Raw genomic sequence first — 25,814 nt, forward strand, 5'->3', positions numbered from 1 at the left:
GCCAGCAAGGAATGAAGCCAAGCCGTGTTGCTATCAGTATCTTCTGCAGTTTCCAGCTGGAGACATGGACACAGTGGTCAAGAACACTGGCTGCTTCTACAGAGGATCTGGGCTCTGGTCCCAGCACCCACATCAGGCGGCTCACAACCACCTGCAACTCCAGCTCCAGGGGATCCAATGCCTCTGGCCTCCAGGAGCACCTGCATATATGTGGCGCACATAAATTCATGCAGGCACACACATGCACACAAGGTTTTTTTTTTTTGTTTTTGTTTTTCGAGACAGGGTTTCTCTGTGGCTTTGGAGGCTGTCCTGGAACTCACTTTGTAGACCAGACTGGCCTCGAACTCACAGAGATCCGCCTGCCTCTGCCTCCCGAGTGCTGGGATTAAAGGCGTGCGCCACCAACGCCCGGCACACACAAGTTTTTTAAAGGAGAAAAATATAGCAGAGAAGTGACAGGACACAGTTGCTTTCAGATGGTTATGTAATTGTTAGAGCAGTGTATATATCAAATGAACAAGGAGGGAAAATCTGGTGGCCTGCCTAGAGGGACTGGGTGAAAAGTGCTTCCCTGGCACACACAGACCTGTGCTCCATACCTAGCACCTCGTAAACCAGGTACAGAGGCACTAGGTTGGTAAAGGCAAGAGAATCAGGGGTCAGGGTCATCCTAGGCTACACATAGGGTTGGAGGCCGGCCTGGGCTACTTGAGGCGCTATCTCAAAACAGATCATAAACCTGATAGTGTACAATCCCAGCACTCAGGAGGCTAAGACAGGCGGATCTCTATCAGTTACCGGCCAGCCTAATCTGCATAGTGAGATTCAGGACAGCCGGGGCTATATAGTGTCAAGAGAGGGAGGGAGGGAGCAGGAGCTAGACTTGCTGTGGGTCTGTGGGGAGAGCTAATCTAGCCTGCATGAGGCCCTGCATTTGGTCTGCTGCACCCCCTTAAAAAGTGAAGGAAGAGTAGGACTGTTGATGAGGAAACATTCAGAAACCTCCTGTAGTAGGTTTGGGTAGTGTGAGTCCCAGAGTTAAAAGGGCTTATCGTGAGGTCCACTTCCAGACTTACGTAGGGTCAGGAGTGGGAAGCGAGCATGAAGAAGCTCGGGTATGTTGTGCACCTGGAGCCCGCGCCCCATCCCATTTCCCCTGCATCTTACCTGCTCTTTAAAGCTTTAGCTTCCAGTGACTTGTGGGAAATCGCTGGTGCTTCTGTAGTGGCCCTGAGAAGGTTCTAAAAGCAAGGGGTTAGCCAGATACATTTTTCTTGTTTCGTGTGCTCTGGCTGCCCTCTGCATATAGGGGCCCTGCCCTTGCCTCTAGCCTTACTGGAAACTGCAGCCCAGGGGAGAGCTCCCCGCCTCCCTTCACTCCCTCTCCCGTCTCATCTGAATGTGCTCTCTCTGCTTCTGTTACAGTGCCCAGCAGAGGAGCACGCAGCTGAACAAGAAGAGAGCCATTCCCAATCAGGTAGCTCCCCTGCCTCAGCTGTCATTCCTTCTGGGGACAGGAGCACAGTGAGCCCTGTCACATCACTTGATATGGGAACTAACACCTTAGTACCAGGCCAATCACCCTGTCAGCCTCTGGTCCATACAGCTGTTAGGGCTACGGCCCCCGCAGGGCCTAGGAGGCAAATTCCAACACCCAAAGGCCTCATCTGACATCTGTGGTGAAAGAGTTTTCCCTTAAAGCCAGGGGATAATGTAACAGTCACCCCGAGGTGTGAGCAAGCAGCTTGTGTTCCTAACTCTTGGCCCCAGGAGTGAATCAGGCAGGTAGAAGCCATGGACAGTAGGTGCCACAGGCAGCTAATGGTCTGAATTCCACACCTGGAGAGCCCCCAAGTTTCCTTACATCTTACCTCAGCTTCAGAGGCCTTTCATATTTACGAATGGCGTCGTAAATGCCAGCATTACATGTCTGGTTAGGCTTTTTCTGTCCAGTTTCTGCCACTGTCGGGCTGGGGTGAGGGTGGGAAGCTGTGCTAGGGTATCTTGCACGATTTAGAGCCAGATTGGGGAGAAATGTAACAATTGCATGATTTGGTTTTTTTGGTTTTTTTGGTTTTTTTTTGCGCTTGCCATAGGTAGTCCATATGTTGTTGCTTTTTTTTGTTTTGAAAAAGATAATGAATTAAACATTAACACCATGAGTATAATTAATAGCATGTAATTTTTTTCTTTTGCTGTTTTTTGTTCCTCTGCTCTTCTTTCTCCTATCATTATGCTTTTTCCCGCTTTTTCTCCATCCTTTCATGCCCCTTCCATCTTTCCTCCTCCTACTCTTTCTTGGTTGACCCACAACCCTAACTTTACATTCTCAAGGGGGAGATCTTGGTAAGTACCTGCTTAGTGTGGTGCTAACGTAGAGAATCTAGTAGTAAAGGAGGCCCACCCTTCACCCTCTACTCAAAAAACTAAAAAATGAACTAACCTGGGAGCCACACGTCACTGCTGTCACTGGACCTCTTGTCCTGGGTATCTGTTGCTCTCACAAAAATACTAACCCAACTGCACCTTTCTGGGAAGCACACTCTGGCTGGTTTGTAGCGGGTTCTCCTGGTGTCCTGTAGTTCAGAGATGGCAAATACGCAGTTCATACATAGCCTCCATCCCCCCTCAGCTTCCTGGCCATGGAAGATTTTGTTCAGATCCTGCTGGAATTATTCTTGCTTGCTGCATGGCAGATAGGATGACTAGTGTGGATTTTGTAGCCTACTGCCTGCATGGCAGATAGGATGATTAGTGTGGATGTTTGGGCTCCACTCTCTCCCTATTCTTAGCCACAGCAGGGACAGGCATCACTAATTGATCCGAGCACTTTTTTCTGCTGTGTTCGGATTGCTGCCGTGCTCCTCTGGGCAACCCCACCAGTCAGTTGGTGTCTATCGTATTTGCCATCCTAACTGTGGATAACTCATCTTCCCTTTGCACAAGGGCTGGGAGCTGGGGTGTCGAAGGGTGGGGGGCCCAGCCCCATTGAGAACTGACTCTAGGTGGAGGTACTCGCTGCGGGCAACTTGGTCCCTAGCCCTGGCAAGCCCCTTTCTCCAGAACATTCTCCTGCTGCCATTACCGCCCTCTGCAAAGATATTCTTGGGGTTTGGAACCTTTGCAAAGGTTGAGCCAGTTCTGTACCAGTGGTGGGTCTTTGATGGGCCTGGGTCCTGGCAGTCTGGGTCAACAATGAAGCCTGGGCCCGTGTTAGAGAAGAAGGGCCAGGGACTAGATCACCCTCAGGCCCAGAGCAAGTCAGTCAAGTACTGCCTCTTCCCTCGAGCCCAGGTGGCCATTGTTCCTACTTGATTCCATCCTCCTGGCCACAAAGCCACGTGCAGTCACAAGGCCATGAGCATGACTGGTCCTAACCTCTGGGTGCCCAAGCCATACTTGGTCTTCCAAATGATCTTCACCCAGGGAAGAGGCCATCATGGCTCCCACTGAACTCACCTTGCTGCCCAAGCCACCAGGATGGGCCCTCTCTCTTCTCTGCCTGCATGCCTGTTCCTGTGTACCCCAGAAATGGAAACCCTAGCCGCCTCCCCTGCTGCCACACCTCTCCCCTGCTCCTTCCTCCCCGCAAGTCCTTGGGAAGGGCTATAACCTGGGTTCCCAATCTGCTTTGGAGATGAGGGCGCACAGCCTTCTCTGTTCCATGGAGTCAGTCTGTGTCTGTATTCATAGAGCAGGGGTTTTGTCTCAGACTGCACTGGGGTGTCCATACAGGCAAGGGACTGGAAGGAAAAGGGTGCCTCGGGGCCTCTTGCTAGCCCATGTGCCCTGAAGCCTTAGTGGAGGCAGCTGGGCCAAACCTCCAAGTAGACAGTGACATGCCTGTCATGCAGGAGTTCAAAGGCCCTACTATGTGGGATTACTCTTCTTGGGTTACAGTGTCACCTTGGGCCCAAGTTTCTCTCCGTTGGTTGATGTGTGGTGCCTGAGTCTAAGTCCAATAAGCTCTTTGCACTGGGCTAACACTAAGTGAAAGGGCCTCTGCCCATTGCTGTCAGGACAGAACACAGCTACGGGATCCCAGCCTCCTTGGGCTGGCTGATGGTCCAAGTAATCGACCCTGCCAACCTCACAAGCCAGCTAGGTGATCTGGGCTCGGGGTGCTCCTGGAGCTGAACCTCTGAAGCTGAGCCCAGGCCATTAGGAATGAATCAGTATGAGTCGATCGCTCTCTTCCTGTGTGGGCACCATACCCTGCCTGGGCTTCCAGGCATCTCTAGGAGTCTGTGGTCTCTTGACATCCCAGGGAGGGAGAAGTCTGTACCTTCAACTTTAATGAAGGATAGCAAGTTGCAGTTTATGTTGTTCCCAACTGAAGAAGGAACTTGGGTAGTTTATAGGGATCCCTGACTCTTTAGTGGCGCCTGTAGCCTTCATGGTCTGTGGCTTGGAGCCCGCATTTACCCACTGTAGCAGGGTAGGTAGATACGGGCCTTCTTTAGATTGGGCATCCCTGGAGGTAAACAGGATAGGGAAGGGGAAGCCTCAACTCCAGGCCCCAGACTGGTCCCTAGAGAACCGGTTTTGGGTTCTTGTACTCCGTCCTACCTGGGAGCCCCAACACCAGTCCCCAACTATCAATGGCTATGCACAGCACATCCTCTGCAGCCTGGCTCATCTGTTGCTGCCACCTCTGTATACTTCCTGCTCTCCCCATAATCCCCAGGTCAGGAGGTGGGGGACTCAGGCCTACATGTGCCTCCGTGTCCCAGAGATCACGGGAACATGAAAACGTGGCCCCCCCTGTCTGCCTGTGCCTAGCAGTCAGGTGAGTCCCCAGGCTGGCCTGTCCACTGTTCTCCATCCAGATGACAGATAGGGCCCAATGAGTCCTTTCCACAGAATATCTTTCCAGGATCTCTGGAAATGATCCTCTGGGTGAACTGTCTCTCTAGCACTGGTGACCTGCTCACAGAAGAGCTGTGTGAGTGTGCCACCTTTGTGGGTCAGCCCCAGGAAGGAAGTGACAGCCATTGCATGGTGTGGGTTCTCCATCAAGGCATCTCTACTTACTTTTCTGACCCAAGGAAGGGCAGTCCCTTAATGTCACATTCCACATGACCCAGTCCCAGCCTCCTGGCTTTAGCCCCTTGCCGTTCCTAGGACATACATTTTGTTTTGTATGTCACTCAAATCATTCTAACTACGGAGGGGCTTCTAGGGTCTCAACTCTCAATTTTGTCCCTGGAATAGTGATTTGCTTTCCATCACTCTTGTCTCCATCCATCCCCACGCCCATCCCAACTCCCTGTCTGAGTCCCAACTGGGATTGCTTGGACTGATACGGAGCTAGGATCCTGACTTGGGGCTGGAGGTGTGCCTGTCACAGAGCCAGGCTTCCATCTTCACTGGGTGGGAGGCGGGAGGGGGCAGCAGGGCTGTCCTCCCTGCTAAGATGAGTCCTCCCCATCAGGTGATCCGCAGGGGCTGGCTGACCATCAACAACATCAGCTTGATGAAGGGCGGCTCCAAGGAGTACTGGTTTGTGCTGACGGCTGAGTCCCTGTCCTGGTACAAGGACGAAGAGGTGAGCAGTCGGGGACAAGGGTGGCCTGATGAGGGGAGAGAGTGGGTGATTCCAAACTGATCCCCCTCGGCCAGCACTCTGTTGTCCCCCCGTCGCTTACAAAGGGAAGCTTACAGTCAGGCATGGTGGCATGCTGAGATCTCCCCACTAGAAAGAGAATAGGCAGCCCGGGATATGCGTTAAGTTCCAAACCTGTCCAGGTTACATAGAAGTACCTGTCTGAAGCCCTCCCCCTGGGGAGCGGGCAGACAGTTCAGTGGGTAAAATGCATGTCCTGCCGCAGAAGGCCTGACTGCAGTCCCGGAACCTGTGTGAAAGGACAGTACAGTGTGTGCTCATAGTCTCAACAGGTAAGGCAGACACAGGACCTTGACTCCTTGACACGTTCCAGAGAAATGAGAGGCCCGCCTCAAAAGCCAATGGTGACACCTGAGAAATGACACCTGAAGTGGTTCCCTGGCTTCCACATACATACACATGCGAACCTACACATATGAACACAGACCTACACAAAAAAGAAATAAAAAAGAGAAAGAAAATTGAATGCCCCTTATGGCTCGGTCGGTAGATCTGCTTGGCACACAAGAAGCCTTGGGTTCCATTCTCACAGAGCAACGTCACATAAACCAGTTATGGTGGCACACGCCTGTATCATCACTTAGCATCGGGTTCCCGGCCATCCTTCAGTACGGAGCTAGTTCACAGTAGCCTGGAGCTCATGAAACTTTGTCGTGCATGTATTTCTCTATGAAGGGAAGACCCTGGCTGAGTTCCCTACCAGTGTTACGAGAGCTGGCACACACTGCGGCGGCTTCTGTCAGCAGTCACCTCTGTAGGGCCCTACCACCACCACCAAGGTGTCCTCACCCCTGAAATGGCATAGGTACCCTCAGTACCCTCAGTGACAAGGCCAGATTTCTCTGGTCTTTTTTTTTTTTTTTTAAACACAGGCTGGATTTGAATTCACTGTGTAGCCCAGGATGATACTATAATCTTTATGACTGAACCTCCCTGTGCTGGGATGACAGGCATGAACACTACACATTGGGTTTATGAGGCAAGAGTGGAGTTGGGGCTCTGTACTTGTGAAGAAGGCACTCTGCCCACTTATCCCCAGACTTCCCTGGTCGTGGCTGTGAGGTCTGGGAGGACAAAGGTGGAGGTGCCCACACTGAGACCTGTTGCAGCAGGTGGGACAGGGCCAGCTGCTCAAGTGAAAGAGGCAGGTGGCACACACCTTTAATCCCAGCGCTCAGGAGGCAGAGGCAGTGGAGCTGGACAGGTAGCTCAGCAGTTAAGAGACTGGCTAGAGGACCCAGGTTCAATTCCCAGCACCCACATGGCAGCTTACAGCTCTCTAACTCCAGTCCCAGGGGACCTGACACCCTCATACAGTCATACATGCAGGCAAAACATCAATGTACATTAAAAAAAAAAAAGGCAGAGGCAGGAGGATTTAAGGCCTACAGATCATCCCAAGACAGCCTTTACAAGAGAAACCCCAGTCTTGAAAAACAAAAAGAAAGTTTGCATGCCCATGAGGCCTCACCCTGTGCCAGACTCACAGTGTAGCATGGAAAGTAAAGGACCCAGAGGCTGATATTGGGGTTCAGTCTTCAAACTGTAGTTTAGAAAAGCAAAGCAGCCGGCCACTAGCTCTCACGTCTAGCTCAGGCTGAAAGGGCTGATCCATGAGCTCTTCACCAAGCCTTAAACTACTCTTACTGAATACTAAAGACTCTGCTTCTATCTTTTATTCCCCTCTAATGCTGGGATTAAAGGTGTGTGATCTGTTACTCTTTTAGACTGATTCAATCTCATGTATCCCTGGGTGGCCTTGAACTCAGAGAGATCTATCTACCTCTTTTTTTTTTTTTTTTTTTTTTTTTTTTCGAGACAGGGTTTCTCTTGTATATCTTTGGAGCCTGTCCTGGAACTAGCTCTTGTAGACCAGGCTGGTCTCGAACTCACAGAGATCCGCCTGCCTCTGCCTCCCGAGTGCTGGGATTAAAGGTGTGCCCCACCGATGCCCAGCTCTATCTACCTCTTAATACTGAGTCCTAAGATTAAAGGTGTGTACACCACCTCCTAGCTTCTGACTGCTCGGATTAAAGGTGTGTGCCTGGCTTCTATGCCTTGTGGCTGCTTTGCTTTCTGAATCCTTAGGCAAGCTTTAATAAATCATAGATAACATATCACATCACAGACTAGGTAAGGCCACACAGGGCTACATGCAGAAGGCATGCTCCTCCATTTGTTTTTTGTTTGTTTGTTTGTTTTACGAGACAGGGTTTCTCTGTATTATTTTGGAGGCTGTCAGTCCAGCCCAGCCTTGGACTCACAGAGATCCGCCTGCCTCTGCCTCCCGAGTGCTGGGATTAAAGGCGTGCATCACCACTGCCCAGCATTTCTTTATAGACTTTAATGATCTGAGTGTATGTGCACAATTGTGCCCGAGTACAACTGACACAACTCCCAAGAGTTTACTGTGTCCTACCATGTGGGCCTGGTGGTCAAACTCAGCCAGGCTTGGCTGCCGGTACTTTACCCAGTGAGCCATCTTGCAAGTCCTCAGTCCCCTTCAGGAAATTCTCAAGTCCACCTTGGGATTGGCACTGTCATGATTAGGTGGGAACCCTGAGGCCTTGAAAGGTAGCTAGCCTCATGTCACAAAATATGGAAGGGTGCCCGTGGTGGGGGACACCTCCTGAGTTCAGGCCATCCCCACACCCAGGTGAGATGTTATTCAAGAGTGTTTGGAGATGACATCTGGCTCCCCTTTTCCATCAGGCCACACACTTACTTCTGGATGATTCTGTAACCTGAGGGACTCTATCAGTGAGCTCAGAAAGCTCCCATGGGCATTGCTGGGTATCTGTAAGCCTGAGACTGCAGACACCTTGGTGGCCGTTGGTGCAAATCCAGTTGCTCCTCGATGGCTGAGGTGGTGTGGAAAGGGTTGCCCTTCCTGTCAGCTCGTCCTCCCTGTTTAAGCAAGTATGCGTATGCCTTGGTAAAAGCACACGTGTAGGTCAGCGGACAACTTGTGGCCGGCGGATGCTTCTTTCCACCATGTGGTCAGGCATCAAGCCAGGTCATCAGGCTCGGTGGTGGCAAGCTGGTTTATTCACAGAGATATGTCATGGATCCCAGGGCCTTTTTTTTTTTTTTTTTTTTTTTGGTGGGGATTTTGTTGTTTTGGTGTTTGTGTGTATTTTTATGTTTTTTATGTGTATGAATGGTTTGCCTGCATGTATGTCTGTCTGCCATGTGTGTGCAGTGCCCTCAGAGGTGAGAAGAGGGCATTGGATCTCCTGGGAATTGAACCTCTGGAAGAGAAAGCAGTGCTTTTAACTACTCATCTTTTCACCCTCCTGTTTATTTTTAAAACTGTTTCATGTATTGCTGTTACTGGATTTACCCTTCTTTCTGTTCCTGCATCTGTGAGCCTGGTGACCCCTGCCTCAAGAATGTCCAGGGATCTAGGCTTCACAGTGCCCTGGAGAGTTCAGGATAATGACCTGGCCATCTTTTCTATGTAGCACATCAGACTGTCGGGGATTGTGCCCCCCAGGGAGCCCACACCAGTGTTGAGTTTCTGGGTTCTAGCTCCAACACTCTAAGAAAAGCAAGCTGACAGCAGGGCAGACCAGGGGTATGTGTGTGGTCTTCCAGGCCCTGTGATGGAGACGCCATTGCCCCGCCCTGGGCCTAGCTGATGAGATGAGTATTGAGAGTTTCTTTCCTTTGCACTCGGGCCTCACTGGACCAGCCCTTGCCAGGGCCACAGCACCAGCCAGAGAGCACTGTGTGTGCCGAAGATAGAGCAAGCGGGGTCCAGGTGCAGTGGGGACCCTCTCACCACTAAGGGTCCTGCAGGGCCCTCAGCATTGCAGGTAGTAGGCATCCCTGAGAGCCAGACCGCTTTTGTAGACAAGCCTTCGGTAAAGACCAGAAGGAGCCTTTTCTTTATTTTAGGAATAAAAAGAGGAGAACAGTGCTAATTGAAAGCAAGGAGAAAGGCCCAGTTCAGCCAAGGACATCCCTCCCCAGCCCCAGAGCTCTCTCAGTATCAGGGCCACTTTTCCCACCCTCCACCTCCTTCCAGAATCTTCCCTGGTGGAGACGGCCACACAGAGGGCAGCACTCACCTCAGGTCCTCTCCTCCCACTGCTGCTGCTGGCCCACGCCCAGCCTAACCAATGTGCAGACTACTGTACATACCACAGCCTGCTGAACAGCTAGTCTGAACACTGGGATGGCGGGGGTGGTAGTTGAGCCCTCAGGGTGACCGCTGTGCAGGCCAGGGAGCCTCTGCTTCTCCCAGGGTCCTCCTTCATCCTTGCACCCTGCGCTCTTCTGACGTGGCACAGGCAGGGTGACTGGCTCACATCTGGAGAAAGTTGGGGTTTTCAGGAAATCTGAAGGCAGGCTGGAGGAGGGCTTGGGTTGACGGCCTGTGCCACAGAAGGAGGTCCCTATCATGTAAGCTACAAGCAAGCGCATGCGCATACCTCTGCATGTGCGTGTGACTGAGACAGCAGCCGCCTGATCCTGGGCAGAATCATGTATAAACAGTTCCAGATGTGGCAAGCCTGGATGTCTGTGACTCAGTTACTTGGCCCTGGCCTGCTGGTAGGAGATTTCCTGCATCAGGACACCAGAGGGTGCAGGCTACAGAGTTACTCTGGAACTTACCCCCCAGGAAACAGAAGTTCCTTCAGGGACCCCCAAATTCCCAGCTTTGTTATAACCAGGCATACTTCCTGTTTGGGGCTCTTGGCATGTAGAGCACCCTCCATGCCACAGCCCCTCTGCCTGTGCTCCATTCAGACATCCAGGTGAGGTCAGTCTGACGCAGCAACAGGAAACTGGAGCCAGAACCGTACCACCTCCCCATGATGAGACTCAGCAGTCCTTTTGACAGGCGGGGAACGGACACAGAGGAGAAGCAACTTGTCCTAAGACACACGGCCTGGAAAGGCAGAGCAAGCTTTAACACAAGTGTGCATGCAGCGTTCAGGCTGACCCTGCCCATCCCCTCTCCTTTCAGCACTATTTCTGCTGGAGAATTCAGAGGTGCTATTCCAAAAAGCTTCATTCTGGGGCTTTTGGATAGCGCAATGGCCAGAAACATGAGCAAGAGTCATGGAAGATGGCTGGGGAGCCAGCTGTGTGGGGAAGAATACTTACACTACAGCATGAGGACCTGAGTTCAGATCCCCAGACAGGAGGATGTCTGGGGCTTGCTGGTCAATGTCCTAGCTCCAGGGTTAGTATAAAATCCTGTCACGGAGCCGGGCGGTGGTGGCGCACGCCTTTAATCCCAGCACTCGGGAGGCAGAGGCAGACGGATCTCTGTGAGTTCGAGGCCAGGCTGGACCGACAGCCTCCAAAACAGAGAAACCCTGTCTCGTAAAACCAAAAAAAAAAAAAAATCCTGTCAAGGAAAGATGTCCAGGTGAGGGCCTAAGGCTAGGGCTGAGTTGTTAGAGCTTTTGCCCAGCATACACAGAGGCCTGGGTTCATCCCAGCACTGCAGGACCTGGGTATGATTGGTGGTTCGGGCCTGATATTCGTTACAGCTCTTGTGAAGCAGAGGCAGGAGGATGAGGAATTCAAGGTCATCCTCAGCTGTATAGCAAGTTGGAGGCTAGCCTGGGCTATGTGAGACTTTGTTTTTGTTTTGTTGTAAGTCTGTATGGTATAGAAAACCCTCAGAGCGAGCTGGCTTTTCATCTACAGCCTTACTTAGGTTACACAGTGGCCCCGCTCTGTGCCCCCTGGACAGCCAGCTTTCTACTCTGAGTGCATATAAAAGGAAAAGTTCTGGGAGTGGATCCATGGGGCTTTGCTTTGGCCACTGCTGCCAGTCACGTGGCTGTGAGAGTTGTAGAGACGCTAATTGGCACAGGCCTATCATTGCTGCTACCTGGGATGCAGAGGCAGGAGGATTAGAACTCACAGAAGTAAGAAGGGTGCTGCTGCCTGAGGGGCTCAGCAGTGGACGCTCGCCTGTGAGTGAGGGCTTGGGTTGGCCTCAGTGGCAGTGCTTGCCTGGCGTGCGTGAGAGCCTGGACTTGATTCCAAGCATGGAGCAGAGAGACGGTGACTCACAAAGCCAGCGACACTTCTATGGCACTCACTGGTGCCCTGGTGTCAGCTTCCCATCCTGGCATCCAAGGAGGCCTCGGTGCTTCAGCCTTCCTTGCTGTGAGTGGGATTGTCACCATAACTCAGTGGCATGAACCAAATTCTAGCTGTCAGTTCTGTCCATTCATCCAGAAGTAGGGAGGTCCACCTGGGAATAAAGAGTGGACATGAAGTTAGAACTGAGCAGTTTGAACACCCACTGCATGTGTTCTCTAGATGAAAGACAAAATTGGGAGGCATCCATCTGGGAACTGTTAGGTCAGCCAGGTGTTCATTTAGGTCATAAGTGTAGTATCTATAGTTGGGTGGGATGGGGTTAGCCCTAAGGTCCCTCCTGCTCAGAGACCTTAAGGAGGAAGGGGGCGGGCAGTGTAGAGTGTTGGGACAAGAACATTCTGGACAGAGACTTTGAACACAAAGGTCCTGGAGTTTTGAGGGAACATTCAAATGGACAAGGGGTGACACCTGACCCAAGTCAGGTATTGGCAGCAGCTTTCTGGTGGTTGCAGGCTCTGTCCTGTCAGCCGAGGTGAGGCTTCTGCCCTCTCTCCTCAGGAGAAAGAGAAGAAGTACATGCTGCCGCTGGATAACCTCAAAATTCGGGATGTGGAGAAGGGCTTCATGTCCAACAAGCACGTGTTTGCCATCTTCAACACAGAGCAGAGGTGAGGCGCCTGCGGGGTCCCCGGGAGATCCAATTGGCCAGTAGCCTTCTTCACTGGTTTCCAGAGTCCTTTCCCCAGGGTCTCGCCTTATAGAAAGGAAATGCAGTAGAACTGTTGCAGGAGTATATCTGTGTAGTAAGACTGGAACAGTGCACTGGGGAGGCAAAAAACGGAGGGCCCCTGGTGGCCACCAGCCAGCTAGTTTAGCGAGTTCTGGAAGCTTCTGGCCAATGAGGCAGACCGTGTCTCAAAGAGGAAGGTGCTGTGTTGACCCAGCCTCTGTGTACACATGCACACACCCATGCCCACAAACTTGACTTGCTAACCTGCCCTGGCCTCATTCCTCATGTATAGACCATTTAGAGATGGAAGCTGGACATGCGGCTTGGTAGAGCCTAGAGTCTCCCAGTGAGAGTCTGGAGGTGTGGTACAGTGAGCTGGTAAGGTGGCTCAGAGAGTAGAAAGTGCAGTCCTGATGACCTGAGTTCAGTGTCTGGAATGCTCATAAAGATGGTTTTCATGAATGGACACACACCATTGCAATAATTGAAAAAGAAGTTTTAAGCTATCTGTTGTTTCAGGGTGCCACTCCAGGCAGTGCATGATGAGTATATTTCTGCTGTGGGAGGAAGTTCTGATGGACATGGTTGCTGGGCTCTTCCCTGCAGACACGTCAGTGGGAGCTCCCAACCCAGAGCAGGGTATCATGAGATACACCCAACATGGAACTGGTAGACATCCATCCCTGCAGAAGAACAGGAAAGAGGGTTAGGCATGGAGGCAGGAGGCAGAGGTGGGTAGATCTCTTGGTCTACAGATAGTTTCAGGATAGCCAGGGCTACACAGAGAAACTCTGTCTTGAAAAAAGCAAACTTCCAACTTAAGAGGGAATGAGTTCAAGTTCATTGCTCAAGCCCATTGCTGTGAGGCAGTCAGGACAGCAGGAGCCTGAGACGGTGGGTACCACATCCCCATCAGACAGACAGACAGACAGACAGACAGACAGGAGCTTGCATGCTCATTCCTTTCCTTGCTGGTGCTGGGTTCACTGTCTCCCTCTACTGAGGGTGCACTCTACTGAGTGAAGACAACGCTCCCACAGGCACACAGTTCCTGTGGGTAGTTCTCACAGATCATTCTAGGTTGTGTCAAGTTGATAATCAGAGCCAATGGTCACAGAGAAGAAATGTCTGACCTCAGATACCAGGTTGGAATGTCAGGCATGGTGGCACACACCTCTAATCCCAGAACACAGGAGCCTGAGGCAGGAAGTTGTAAGTTTGAGACTGTCTTTGACTGTGTAGCAAGCCCTGCCCTATAACTAAATAGCAATCTGACAGCACTCTTGGTTTTTCGAGGCAGGGTTTCTCTGTGGCTTTGGAGCCTGTTGTCCTGGAACTCACTATTGTAGACCAGGCTAGTCTCGAACTCACAGAGATCCACCTGCCTCCGCCTCCCGAGTGCTGGGATTAAAGGCGTGAGCCACCAACACTCTATACCAGATTTGTTTGATCTGATGGTAGTGTATGTATATGGTATTTGGTGCTATAGTATACATAGCAGACACCCAGAAGTCATTTAACAACTCAGGAGGGGGCTGGAGAGATGGCTCAGTGGTTGAAAGCACTGACTGCTCTCCCAGAGGTTCTGAGTTCAATTCCCAGCAACCACATGGTGGCTCACAACCATCTGTAATGAGGTCTGGTGCCCTCTTCTGGTGTGGAGGCAAACAAGCAGGTAGAACACTGTATGCATAATAAATGATAAAATATTTTTAAAAAAAGAAAAAACAACTGGGGAGGGTACTAGACCCACCTTTATGCCCAGATCAGGCAGACAGACACTCCCACCCCCACCCCACCCCCGAGTGATCAGTTAGGTCCCCTTCTACCACCCAGGAATGTCTACAAGGACTTACGGCAGATCGAACTGGCTTGTGACTCCCAGGAAGATGTGGACAGCTGGAAGGCTTCGTTCCTGCGAGCTGGAGTCTACCCAGAGAAGGACCAGGTGAGGAGTTACCTTCCCTGATTAAATGACATATGCCAGAGCTGCCTGGGAGAAGGGACCAGTCATTTCTAAGCCATAAGCACCAGTCAACCTTTGCTGTGGTAAAAGTAGCTGCCAGAGTCTGTGGAAATGGTTTAGGGGGGTGAGGTGCTTGCAACACAAGCACAAGGGGACAGCAGCCAAATGTGGTGTGGGGAAGCAGGGGGACAGCTAAAGCCCTGTCCACATCAGTGACCCCCAGGCCCTGGTGAGAGACTGGTCTCAACAGGAGACCAGGAAGATAACTCAGACGAAAAAGTACCTGCTGTGTATGAAGAACCCTAGTAAAAAGGCACAGACACTTGGGATGAAAACAGGTGTGTGAAGCTGGGCGTTGGTGGCGCACGCCTTTAATCCCAGCACTCGGGAGGCAGAGGCAGGCGGATCCCTGTGAGTTCGAGGCCAGCCTGGTCTACAGAGTGAGTTCCAGGACAGCCTCCAAAGCCACAGAGAAACCTTGTCTCGAAAAACTAAAAAAAAAGAAAAAGAAAAAGAAAAAAATGAAAACAGGTGTGTGGATGGGTCCCTGAAGCCCACTTACCAGCAGCCTAGGAAAACCAGTGTCCCCAGATTCAGACGGTAAGGAATTGTTAATCTAAGTATTTCTCTTACTGGAGAATAGTTCCGGGCTTCCTACCCCATGGCGTTACATCTTGACTCTCTTGTGTTTCTCCTTCCCAGAGTTCTCCTGGACTCCTAGTCCCTCCTATCTAGATTCCTATTGGCCAACAGTGCTTTATTGACACAGGACTTCCACATCAGAGGCTGACCCCACAAGTTGTTTTTGACCTACACATGTGCCATAGCACACACGTGTTCACACAAATACATACATGTACAAAATGTAAATGTGGGGTTTTTATTGTATTTTTGAGGGAGGGTCTCTGTGTAGCTCTACCTGGCCCAAAATTCACTATGTAGACCAGGCTGGTGTTGAACTTACAGAGATCTATCTGCCTCTGCCTTCTGAGTATGCAAATTAAAGGCTTGGGCTACTACCCCTGGAATAAAATGTAATTTTAAAAAATTTAAAAACAGGGCTGGAGAGATGGCTCAGAGGTTAAGAACACTGACTGCTCTTCCTGGGGTCCTGAGTTCAATTCCCAGCAACCACATGGTGGCTCACAACCATCTATAATGAGATCTGGTGCCCTTTTCTGGCCTGCAGGCACGCAGGCAGAATACTGTATACATAATAAAAAAAATAAATCTTTAAAAAAAATTAAAAACAGTTCCTGGCATGTTGGTGCACATTTTTTTTTTCAAATGGTTGCTTCTGGAGATGTGTAAGAAACATCCCAGTAATTTATTTATTTATTATTTATTTACTGTGTATACAGCCTTCTGCCTGCTTGCCAGCAGAGGGCACCAGATCTCATTCAAGGTGATTGTGAGACAACCATGTGGTTGCCGGGAATTGAACTCAGGACTTCTGGAAGAACGGTCAGTGCTCTTCAGCCTGTTGGTGCACATTTTTAATACCAGTTCAAGACCAGCCTTGCCTACATAGTAAGCTCTAGGACAGCCGGAGCTAGGGAGACACTGCCATCTATACACACACACACACACACACACACACCACACACACACACACACACACACACACACACACACACACACACACACACGATCCTGTCATGGATAGCTACACAGACAGACATTTTGAAGTAGTAAGGGAAGACCCATCCTTGTTGTGATACACCACACATCCACACAGAGAGATAAAAACAGCTTGTAGGAATGATACATACACATACATACGGACGAACACAAATCAATAAATACCTGATAGTGTTCTGTCTGGCTCCTGGTCTTAGAGGCCCAGTCCATAGCTGCTCGGCCCCATGCGCTTAGCCTGTCTGTCATGGCAGTGGTGTCGGCACAGGCAGGAAACGGGAAAGACGTGAAAGGGCTGGACCAAGGTGTCACCAGGCATACAGCCCTAGTGACCTCCTTCTCCAGCTAAGCCAAGCTCTCTGAAGTTTCAAGGGCTTCAGAAATACAGTACCGTTGTTCTAGGAAGATGGCTCAGCAGATAAAAGCACTGGCCACTCTTCCAGAGGACCCAAGTTCAGTTCCCAGCACCCACATGACAGCTTACAGCTTACAGCTTCAGGGGATCTGACCCTCTTCTGGCCTCTGTGGACACATGCACTGATATACACATAAATAAAAATAAATAAAAATTAAAAATCTTATAAAAATACAGCAGCACCAGCTGGAGCCCAGGGTACCAACATCTGAGCCCTAGCGTTCATAGTCAAACTGCAACACAGGACATGCATGATTTATCATTAGGGTCCAGAAAGTTCTCCAGTGCAATCCATGGTCTGGAAGGCAGGTTGACTTGGGACTCATCTGCCTTGTTTTCTTTTTTCTTCCTGTCCTTGGGGTGAAGTCACTAAAATCATGGGCATCCAAAGGGATATTATGTTCCCATCCCCTGGGAAGAGTCCAGCCTGGCTTTAACCATATACCCCAGCATAGACCACCTGGTCTAACGGGGCTCTCAGGAACCCACTGGAGTGGGTTGGTGTCAGCAGGGAAGGCACATAGTTCCCAAGAGTTGGGACTCAACTACAGCTGTCTAATGATGCTCATCTGCTCTGTGTTCCTTGCAGGCAGAGAATGAGGACGGAGCCCAGGAGAACACCTTCTCCATGGACCCACAGCTGGAGCGGCAGGTGGAAACCATCCGAAATCTGGTGGACTCCTACGTGGCCATCATCAACAAGTCCATCCGTGACCTCATGCCAAAGACCATCATGCACCTCATGATCAACAATGTGAGTGGCAAGTTCCAAGTTCGTCAAGGTCTTAGCTGAGGCTCAGTGGGCTGGGGACCCAGCCGCAGCACCACAAAACCAGGCATGTTGCAGCACCTGCCAGCCAGCAGGAGGACCAGGAACCCACCATCACCCTCAGACACATGGCCATTTGAGGGCATCTCTGTTTATATAAGACCCTGTCTCCAAACCAAAACAGATCAGGCAAGGTGCCTCAGAAGGTCCACAAAGCTGTCCTCTGACATGCACACCATGATGCATGCATGGATGCACACACGTGCACACACACAACACAGAATAATAACACGTAACATTATCCCAGCAATGGGAGGCAGAGGCAGGCGGATCTCTGTGAGTTCAACGCCAGCCTGGTCTACAGAGAGAGTTTTAGGACAGCCAGGGCTGTTTCACAGAGAATCCCTCTCTTAAAATAGATAGATGGGTGGGTGGGTGGGTGGGTGGATGCATGGATGCACTGATTTAAGAACAAATTTGAGGCTGGAGAGATGACAGCTAAGAGCACTTGACTGCTCTTCCAGAGGTTCTGAGTTCAATTCCCAGCAACTATATGGTGGCTCACCTATACTGGGATCTGATTCTTTCTTCTGGTATGCATGAAAACAGAGCATTCATAAAATACATGAGTAATAAATCTTTAAAGAAAACAAGTTCTGCAAAGTTAGAACAAGTTTGTTTAGGTGGCTTTTTGTTTCTGTTTTTGTTGGTTAGTTGTTTCTGCAATGTTGGGGATTGAACTCAGGGCATGGTGCATTGTTGAGCTGTACCCCTACTTCTTCACTAGGGAAGCCATACCCCCAACCCCTCACTGAGGGATTCTAGGCAGTGGTTCTACAGCTGAGCCACACCCTTGCTTTTCTCACTGGGGTGTTGATTTTAGGCAGAGGCTCTATGGCTAAACCTCAGCCTGTGATGGATGCTTTTCTAGTCACATTAGGCTCCTGAATTCTTGGCTAGTGTAAGGATCTGACCTCTCCCACCATTGTCCTCAGACAAAGGCCTTCATCCACCATGAGTTGCTGGCCTACCTATACTCATCAGCAGACCAGAGCAGCCTCATGGAAGAGTCAGCTGAGCAGGCTCAGCGGCGGGACGATATGCTGCGCATGTACCACGCTCTCAAGGAAGCACTCAACATCATTGGGGACATCAGTACCAGCACCGTATCCACGCCCGTGCCCCCGCCTGTTGATGACACTTGGCTCCAGAACACCAGTGGCCACAGGTCTGGAGGGCAATTTGCCCCCTTGGGTCCATACAAGCTCCACCCGTCCTGTTCCCTGAGCCCCATCAGGAGATAGGCCCCAGTGAAGGCAGGGCAGGGCCAAGAGTCTGAATGTGAAAACACACAGGCCTGAGCACCTGTCCTGCCTAAAGCCTAAGGAGAGCCATGGCTTCCAAGGGCCAATCTGAGCCAGATCCTTGGAGTTAAAAACCACATTCAGCCTAATTCCCCACCAGCCCTTTTATCTTCTAGTGCTTTCTCCATGGGTTAAATACAAATAGAAACCAAGAGCAAGAAGTCCAAGGGGGATGGGGGCAAGCTGGAGAAATGACTCAGAGGTTAAGAGCAGTCAGTAGCTGCTCTTCCAGAAGTCCTGAGTTCAATTTTCAGCAACCACATGGTAGCTGTAATGAAATGTGGTGCTCATTTCCGGCCTGCAGGCATGCATACAGGCAGACTGCTATATACATAATAAACACACCCTAAAAATAAAAGCCCAGGGGACAGCTACCACAGAGGTTGGCCTCCTAGAACACAGAGAAGGGCGCAGTGGAAGTTTTAGGAGGCGAACAGAGCCCTCTAGTCCACAGAACCTAAGACTTCATTGGCCTCAAGATGGGAAGCATGGGCCAGAGACATTTAAGCAGTCAGTCAAGGGAGACTTCAAGACACTGTGGAGCCTTCAGGAAGAGGACCAGAGCTCATACCTGGAAAGATTCAGGTTTCTAGGTCCTGGGGAACAGGGCAGGCAGGTACCTCACATACAGAGGCAGAGGGCCACACATGTGTGTGGGAACCAGAGCTGGGCTCTGGAAGGGTCTTGAGCTATGAGTGTCCAAGTGCAGCAGTCCGGACACATTTGCCCTCAGAGCTTTGCTGTCAGGGTCACAAGAGAACCCAGTAATTTAGAGTAGTGTGGCTCAGGCTGTGATCCCCAGTCCTCTGCCCCCATCTCAGTCCCTTACAGTGGTGTCCAGTGTCCTCTGCATTACAGCCTGTCCCTCCTCCACAGCCCCACTCCACAGCGCCGACCTGTGTCCAGCGTGCACCCACCAGGCCGGCCTCCTGCAGTACGGGGTCCCACACCAGGGCCTCCCCTGATTCCTGTGCCTGTGGGGCCTGCAGCTTCCTTTTCGGCGCCCCCAATCCCATCCCGGCCTGGACCACAGAGTGTGTTTGCCAACAATGACCCCTTCTCAGCTCCGCCTCAGATACCATCTCGGCCAGCCCGGATTCCCCCTGGCATTCCCCCAGGAGTGCCCAGGTAAGGCCACAGCCTACAATGGGGCTCCCTTTGTGGTGACTTTGACTCTCCCTTCTGATAACTTCCACTGTTGCCCCAACAAGACATAGAGTTGCACAGGCATTCCTGCTTGTGTGCTGAGAAACTGAGCCCTCGAGGGCGTGCCTCCAGCGATCAGCTGACCCCAGGGGCCTGTCCACTAAGCAGCAAGTTACATGTCCTCAAAGCCTAGGCACCATGTCACTGATGCCTGGTGAGCTAGGTTCTGGTCTCCATTTCTGAGACCCAAAGAGGGCAGGGAAGCAGGCAAGATGGCACATCTGGTAAAAGTGCTTGCCACCAAGCCTGGAGACCCGAGTTCAGTCACCAGGACTGGTCTAGTGGAAGGGAACTTGCCTATTATACCCAGGCAAGCTAGTGATATAGGGATACCAGGAAAATACCTAGACTTGACACATTCCTTCCTGTTGCCCCAACAGGAGCACGTTGGGGTGGGCGGGCTGGATCCTCATGCTCACCCTGCTCTGGCCTCACTACCCCCCACCTCCCCCTTTCCTCTCTTTACAGCAGGAGAGCGCCCGCCGCGCCCAGCCGGCCCACCATTATCCGCCCGGCCGAGCCATCCCTGCTCGACTAGGCTGCAGGGGCCAATGCTCTGTGGGGTCCTTGTGCACCCACAGTGCAGGAGAGTTTTGGTGGTCTGGGCCCCATTACTGCCCCCCATGCTGGGACCATGCTCCCTGTGGGCAACCCCTACCCTGGTGGCCATGACAATGAGGGGAGAGGGTGGGGGTCCCAGACAGCACGACATGGGGGCTTTGCACTTTGGGACAAGGAGAGATCTCTGGTTGGCAGTAGGAACTGTATCCTGGGGACCATCTGGAAAGAAAGATCCAGGCTGGTGTAGGGGAACTCTGCCAGGGGCTTCTCCACACAGACTGTAAGCCTTCGTTCTTTCCTGGGGTACAGGAACTGTCCAACTTTTCCTACGGGCTCTTCAGGAGTGAGCCAGGCCCAGTAAGCTCAGTGCTGGCCCCAACTGGCTTAAGTTGTGTAAATGTATCTTCTTTGGCCATATTAACCACACAACCTGAGCCCAGCCCAGCCCTGACAGCCAGAGGTGCCTTTGTGCCTTCCTCAGGCCTGGAGGCCTCAGCCCTGGCCTGCTTGCCCCACTCTCTTCAACCCAATGTGGTGTGGGTTGTGAGCTGGGGAGACATCAGGGGCCTCTTGGCTCCCAGCCAGACTCCCCAACAGGGTGGCTCTAGTGCCTCTGCAGATCCCGTCCCGCTGCTTGGCTTGACCACTGTTAAGTGCCTGCCTCTGTGTATCCTACTAATAAACTAAAATAAAGGGAAGCCCTGCTGGTGGCTACGTGTGTGGGCCTTTTGTATCTGCTGTAGCCCGAGGGAGGCTGTCCACACTTCACTCCTGACATGTCTTCTACCATCTCTTCTGAACCCCTTTACCACTTCAAGATTGGGAACAAATATCCCTCTTGTCCCCATCACATAGGAATTCTAGCCACTACCCTGAATGACACTGTGGCCAGGCCCACGTCCAGGCCCCGAGCTCATAGGGACACGATTCAACTCTGCTTTATACTCTTTCTCTTTTGTGCCAGGCGACCACCTCCATCGGCTCCTGCCCGACCTTTCTTCTGAACTTCGTGGGAGTGCCCTCCCGCCTTCCTGGCTGCCCCTGGCTTGAGGCTGGGTCTGACCCAAGCTGATGTTCCCTGAGCCCAAGTCACCAGGCACTATTAATTTTTCTGACCATAATTTATTGACTCCAGTGCCCAGGACAGATGCCCCTTTGTTCCTTGAGGCTTGTAGGCAGCTGTGGTGGGGTTGCACCTCAGCCTCTGAGGTCCTGCACCCAGAGGAGGAAGGGGGTCCTCTCTTGGAGTTATGTTACCAAACCACACACACACACACACACACACACACACACACACACACACACGCCAGCTGGCTCTCCTCTGGGCTAAGGGGCCAGGACTCCTTCCTATCAAATAAAAGTGACTGTCCTGGCAAGAACTCTGCAAATGTGTCTCCTTCCCAGGCCCTAGCAAAGCAGGCTTATCCCCAGGAGCAAAGTAGAGACACTGAGGCTGGGATGTGTCCAGCTGGGGAAGAGCAAGGGGCAGCTGTACTGCTTGACCCCATCCTGATGACTGGAAGACTTAAGCTAAGGCACGATTTCAGGAGAAAACCAGGGCATCTGAGGGTCATATATCCCCACGCTACAGTACCCAACACTTCCAAGAAACAGGCACTGTTGCTGAGCCTCCCCTTGCAAAGGGTCTGCAATCTACTTGTCCTCCTGCTCTCCCAGGAAGGGAGACACATGGGGCCACTGCTGAAGACCCAACTGTGCAGCTTCTCCAGCAAGTCAACATGCCCGTCGCCCTCCGTCGTTTCATTCATCCTCTGGGGCTGGGGCTACGTGGGTACAGGGCGCTTGTCATGGAAGAAGCGCTTGAGTGTGCAGACCTGCAGGACGGCCACCAACAGCAGCACAGCCACATTGGCAGCTGACCAGAAGTTGACCCGCTCCAGGTTGTCTTCTTGAAGGTTCCGATCACGCGCCTCAAAGGCTCGTAGCAGAGTCAGCATCTGGATGCTCCGTTCCAGCCGGGTCCTCATAGTCTCTATGGATTCCTGCCAGAGCAGAGAGGAAGGGGTTAGGCTGCCTAAGTCAGATCCTCACCCATGCCACTCACTGGCTGTGTGACTATCAGCAAGTTGATTTGCCTCTCTGGCCTCATGTCTCATATCCTCCCCTAGAAACTCAGTATTTCTCTCCCCTATTTTTCCTTGATGTTTTCTTGTCTTTAGGTAAGATACATTTTTCCCTTACAGGGCAGCGGTGCACATGCTATGCATTCATAGCCTTACGGATGGGCTCTCCCCTTGGACCATGTGGGTCTCAGTCAGTCAGGCTGGGTGGCAATGGCCTTTGCCAGCTGAGCCTTTTCACCAGTCTTTGAGATAGACCCTTGTGTGTCAAATGCTGGTCTTTTTTTTTTTCCTTTTTTTTTTTTTTTTTTTTTGAGACAGGGTTTCTCTGTATTGTTTTGGAGACTGTCCTGAAACTTGCGCTGTAGACCAGGCTTGGTCTCGAACTCACAGAGATCCGCCTGCCTCTGCCTCCCGATTGCTGGGATTAAAGGCATGCGCCACCACCGCCCGGCCCAAATGCTGGTCTTATGTGCAAGCCAATGATGACTCTGAATTGGTAATCCTCCTGCATCCATGTGGTTTATGTAGTGCTGGGTGTAGGAGCTTCATCTGCCCTAGGCAATCGCTCTACCAACAACTGTCCCCAGATCTTTTCTTTTGGTTTTGTGAGATGGCATTGTGCTATGTAGCCCAGTTGATCTTGAACTCACTGGAACCCTGCCTCAGCCTCCTGAGTGCTGGGATTAGGAGCATGCACCACCACACCCAACTCACCTTGATGTCTTCCATTTTGACATCAAGCATCTCTTCTGGCTCCACAGCCTCAGCCCAGCCTTCTACCTCCTCCTCGTCCTGGAAACTGTCAAAGATGAGCTCGAAGAACACTAGCTTCTCTGAGATGGTGCTGAAGGAGTTGTCAAAGCAAAGCCTGTAGTCCCCAGCCTCAGTAGGCTCCACCCTGGGCAGACAGATGAGACACAGCCGTGACCCTGGAGTGACCAGCCAGCTGGTCTGTGGAGCCAGCAGGATGGTAACCCGAGGCCACTGGGGAGCTGCAGGGCTGTAACTGACCCAAGACAGGGCAAGGCTTCACTCACGTGTGCACCCCATCAGCCTTCCGAGACTCACTGACCAGCAGCACACCCTGAGGGCTCTCCAGGGTGAAGTCCACGTCCAGCCCAGCACCTCCAATCACCTGAAGAGCAGGTAAGAGTTGGGAAACAGAATGGGCAGGTTTGTGCCAAGCCTGTCTTCCACAGAAGGCCTGGGTTGAACCAAACTGGAAAAGACCCACATGAGACCACCATATTAAAGACAAACAAACAAATAAACATATATTTGTTTGGGGTAGGGGAGCACTTGTGAAGATCAGAGGACAACTTGCAGGAGCCAGTCTCTACGTCTACCCTAGAGTTCCGAGCCTCAGGCCATCGGGTTTAGGTGCAAGCTCCGTTACCCACTAAGCCATCTGGCTGCCCCCAAGCGCGTTATCTGAGCACCGACATCCACACCTGCAAAGTCCCTTCCTGGTCCCTAAGATGCCTCCAAGTGAGGTCTTTCATCAGGCCACCCCGCCACGCCCTTGAGCAGTCCACGTGAGCGTCTACCTGTCTAGGAGCTTACTGTGGTCACCGACCGGCTAGCTGCCAAGGCCCGTCCTCCAACCCTCCCCAAAGAGCTTCCAGCAGAGCGGGTCATCTCGGCAAGACTAGAGGCATTCCAGCCACGCCCCTTCCCGCCCCTCGTGCCTGCTGACCACGCCCCCTGGTCCAATGCTGTATCCCGAGCCCGGACCCTCTCACCTGGTACTCGGTCTCCAAACTAGCATTGGCCGGTGCGGACTGGTAAAAACACTGCTTCCTCCCGGCTGGAAGCAGAAATGTAAACTCGCCGTCCTGAATGGGCGGCGGCCCCGCCTCTCCCGTTCCTAATGCAGGCAGAAGTAGCCACAGGGCCAGGGCTATGGCCGCGCCGGCCGCCATTATCCAGGTCGCCCTCTACTCACAAAGCGTGGGTTCTTTAAGAACTAGTCCCGCCCACCTCTCATTTATGCGGAGTTCATTGGCTGCAGCTTCTGCTCTGCCCAAAAACCGCGGAATGCTGTGTGAAGGGCCCCAAAGAGGCGAGCTGCCCGGGTGAATGCCTAATCTGCTAGAAAAACTACTGACTCTGATGTGAATTTTGTGAAACTTCTCCGTGTCTGTTATTAACCACTGGAGTTGGGGGAAAAATGATAGACCTGAAATGATGAAGCGCTTTTTTTACAGGCAAAAATTAAGATGACTAAACGGGAGGTTTGAGGGTCCTCTTGTGGCACCGCCTGTCCTCGTCCCTACCCCCATTCCAGGTGCAAGTCTCCCATTGATCAATCTGGTGTGAGCGGAGCCTGTCGGTGGTGGCCACTGTGTTGGATCCTGATCGGGAGGTGTAAGGAGGATGCTAGTTCACAGAGCGTGGCCTCCCCGGACTCAGCGCTAGCCGCTGCTTCCCTTCATGCCTTACACCATCATTTATAAGGGTTTGGTGGTGAATAGAACATGCCCTCACTCTACATCCAATTGGACTCAAAAGCTTTGGGCCAACAGGTCCTCATGCATCTGTGCTGACAGACGCCAAAGTTCCAGCACTCAAGGCTGAGGCTGGAGTTGTGAAGAGTTCGAATTCGAGGCCATTCTCAGCTACATGGTTCCAGACTAGCATAGGCTGAAGAGTGAGACCCAGTCTTCAAAAATGAGGGCTATATTTGGCCTCGAGATTGCACAGAGGATAAAGGCTCTCGCTGCTAAACCTCAGGACCTCAGTTCAATCCCTAGGATCCACATAGTAGAGAACAGAACTGATTCCCACAAGGTGTCCTTTGACTTCCATGCACACACACACAACACTGTGCTTTTGTCCCCTCCACACAAACTAATCTGGCAAAAAGGGATTCTCCCGTGAGGAATTGCCTTGTGGGCATTTTCTTCATTGCTAACTGATGCAGGAAGTCCTAACCCACTGCAGGTGGTACCATCCCTAGGCAGGTGGGGCTGGGCTGAGAAAGGAAAGGGCTCAGCGGTTAAGAGCACTGGCTGCTCTTCCAGTACCTATATGGCAGCTCATAATGTTGTGGGCAAACTCTGAACCCCAAAATCAAGAGACCCTATCCGATGCAAAAGCAAAGAGTCTTTAATTTTTACAAGTTCCACCGTTCATCCAACACAGCAGGTGAAGCAGGCAGGGAAGCCTGAACAGAAGTGGGGCAGGGAATTTATTGGGGTAGAGCAAGGGGAGTGTCTGGAGCCCACAACACGCAGGATTGGTGCACTTCTGGGTTTGGGTGGCTGTCCTGTGTTGATTGGTCAGCTGGTTGTTTTGACCTGTAGGCCCTCCGGGACGGTTGCTATGCTCTACACATCACTGTTACCATAAAGCACATCCAGAGCCTGCCAGCTAATTTC

General features: G+C 51.7%; 2 protein-coding genes across 11 annotated transcripts in view; one reads left to right on the top strand and one right to left on the bottom strand.

Annotated features, from left to right (window-relative positions):
- The window catches only part of Dnm2 (dynamin 2), an 84,139-nt gene extending 62,413 nt beyond the window's left edge, over positions 1-21,726 (top strand). For 2 of the 10 annotated variants that reach the window (XM_040730124.1, XM_040730123.1), the window contains exons 13-21: positions 1,429-1,480; positions 2,338-2,349; positions 5,438-5,551; positions 12,260-12,369; positions 14,268-14,379; positions 17,040-17,204; positions 18,215-18,447; positions 19,460-19,711; positions 21,315-21,726. In XM_040730124.1, coding sequence (XP_040586058.1) covers positions 1,429-1,480; positions 2,338-2,349; positions 5,438-5,551; positions 12,260-12,369; positions 14,268-14,379; positions 17,040-17,204; positions 18,215-18,447; positions 19,460-19,711; positions 21,315-21,354 — 1,090 coding nt within the window. In that variant the 3' untranslated portion in view covers positions 21,355-21,726. Of the gene's footprint in view, positions 1-1,428; positions 1,481-2,337; positions 2,350-5,437; positions 5,552-12,259; positions 12,370-14,267; positions 14,380-17,039; positions 17,205-18,214; positions 18,448-19,459; positions 19,712-20,257; positions 21,061-21,314 lie in introns of those variants that run through there. The other 8 variants (XM_040730120.1, XM_040730119.1, XM_040730117.1 and 5 more) reach the window with 4 other exon arrangements.
- On the bottom strand, positions 21,453-24,385 carry Tmed1 (transmembrane p24 trafficking protein 1). The gene is made up of 4 exons (XM_005078543.4): positions 24,177-24,385; positions 23,472-23,569; positions 23,149-23,332; positions 21,453-22,353 (listed from the first exon to the last, which is right to left on the bottom strand). The coding sequence occupies exons 1-4, from the start codon at positions 24,354-24,356 to the stop codon at positions 22,135-22,137; spliced, it is 681 nt and encodes a 226-aa protein (XP_005078600.1). The 5' UTR covers positions 24,357-24,385; the 3' UTR covers positions 21,453-22,134.
- Between the last annotated feature and the right edge of the window lie 1,429 nt (positions 24,386-25,814).

Source organism: Mesocricetus auratus, unplaced genomic scaffold (genome assembly GCF_017639785.1).
Source record: "Mesocricetus auratus isolate SY011 unplaced genomic scaffold, BCM_Maur_2.0 Super-Scaffold_100022, whole genome shotgun sequence".
NCBI lineage: Eukaryota > Metazoa > Chordata > Mammalia > Rodentia > Cricetidae > Mesocricetus > Mesocricetus auratus.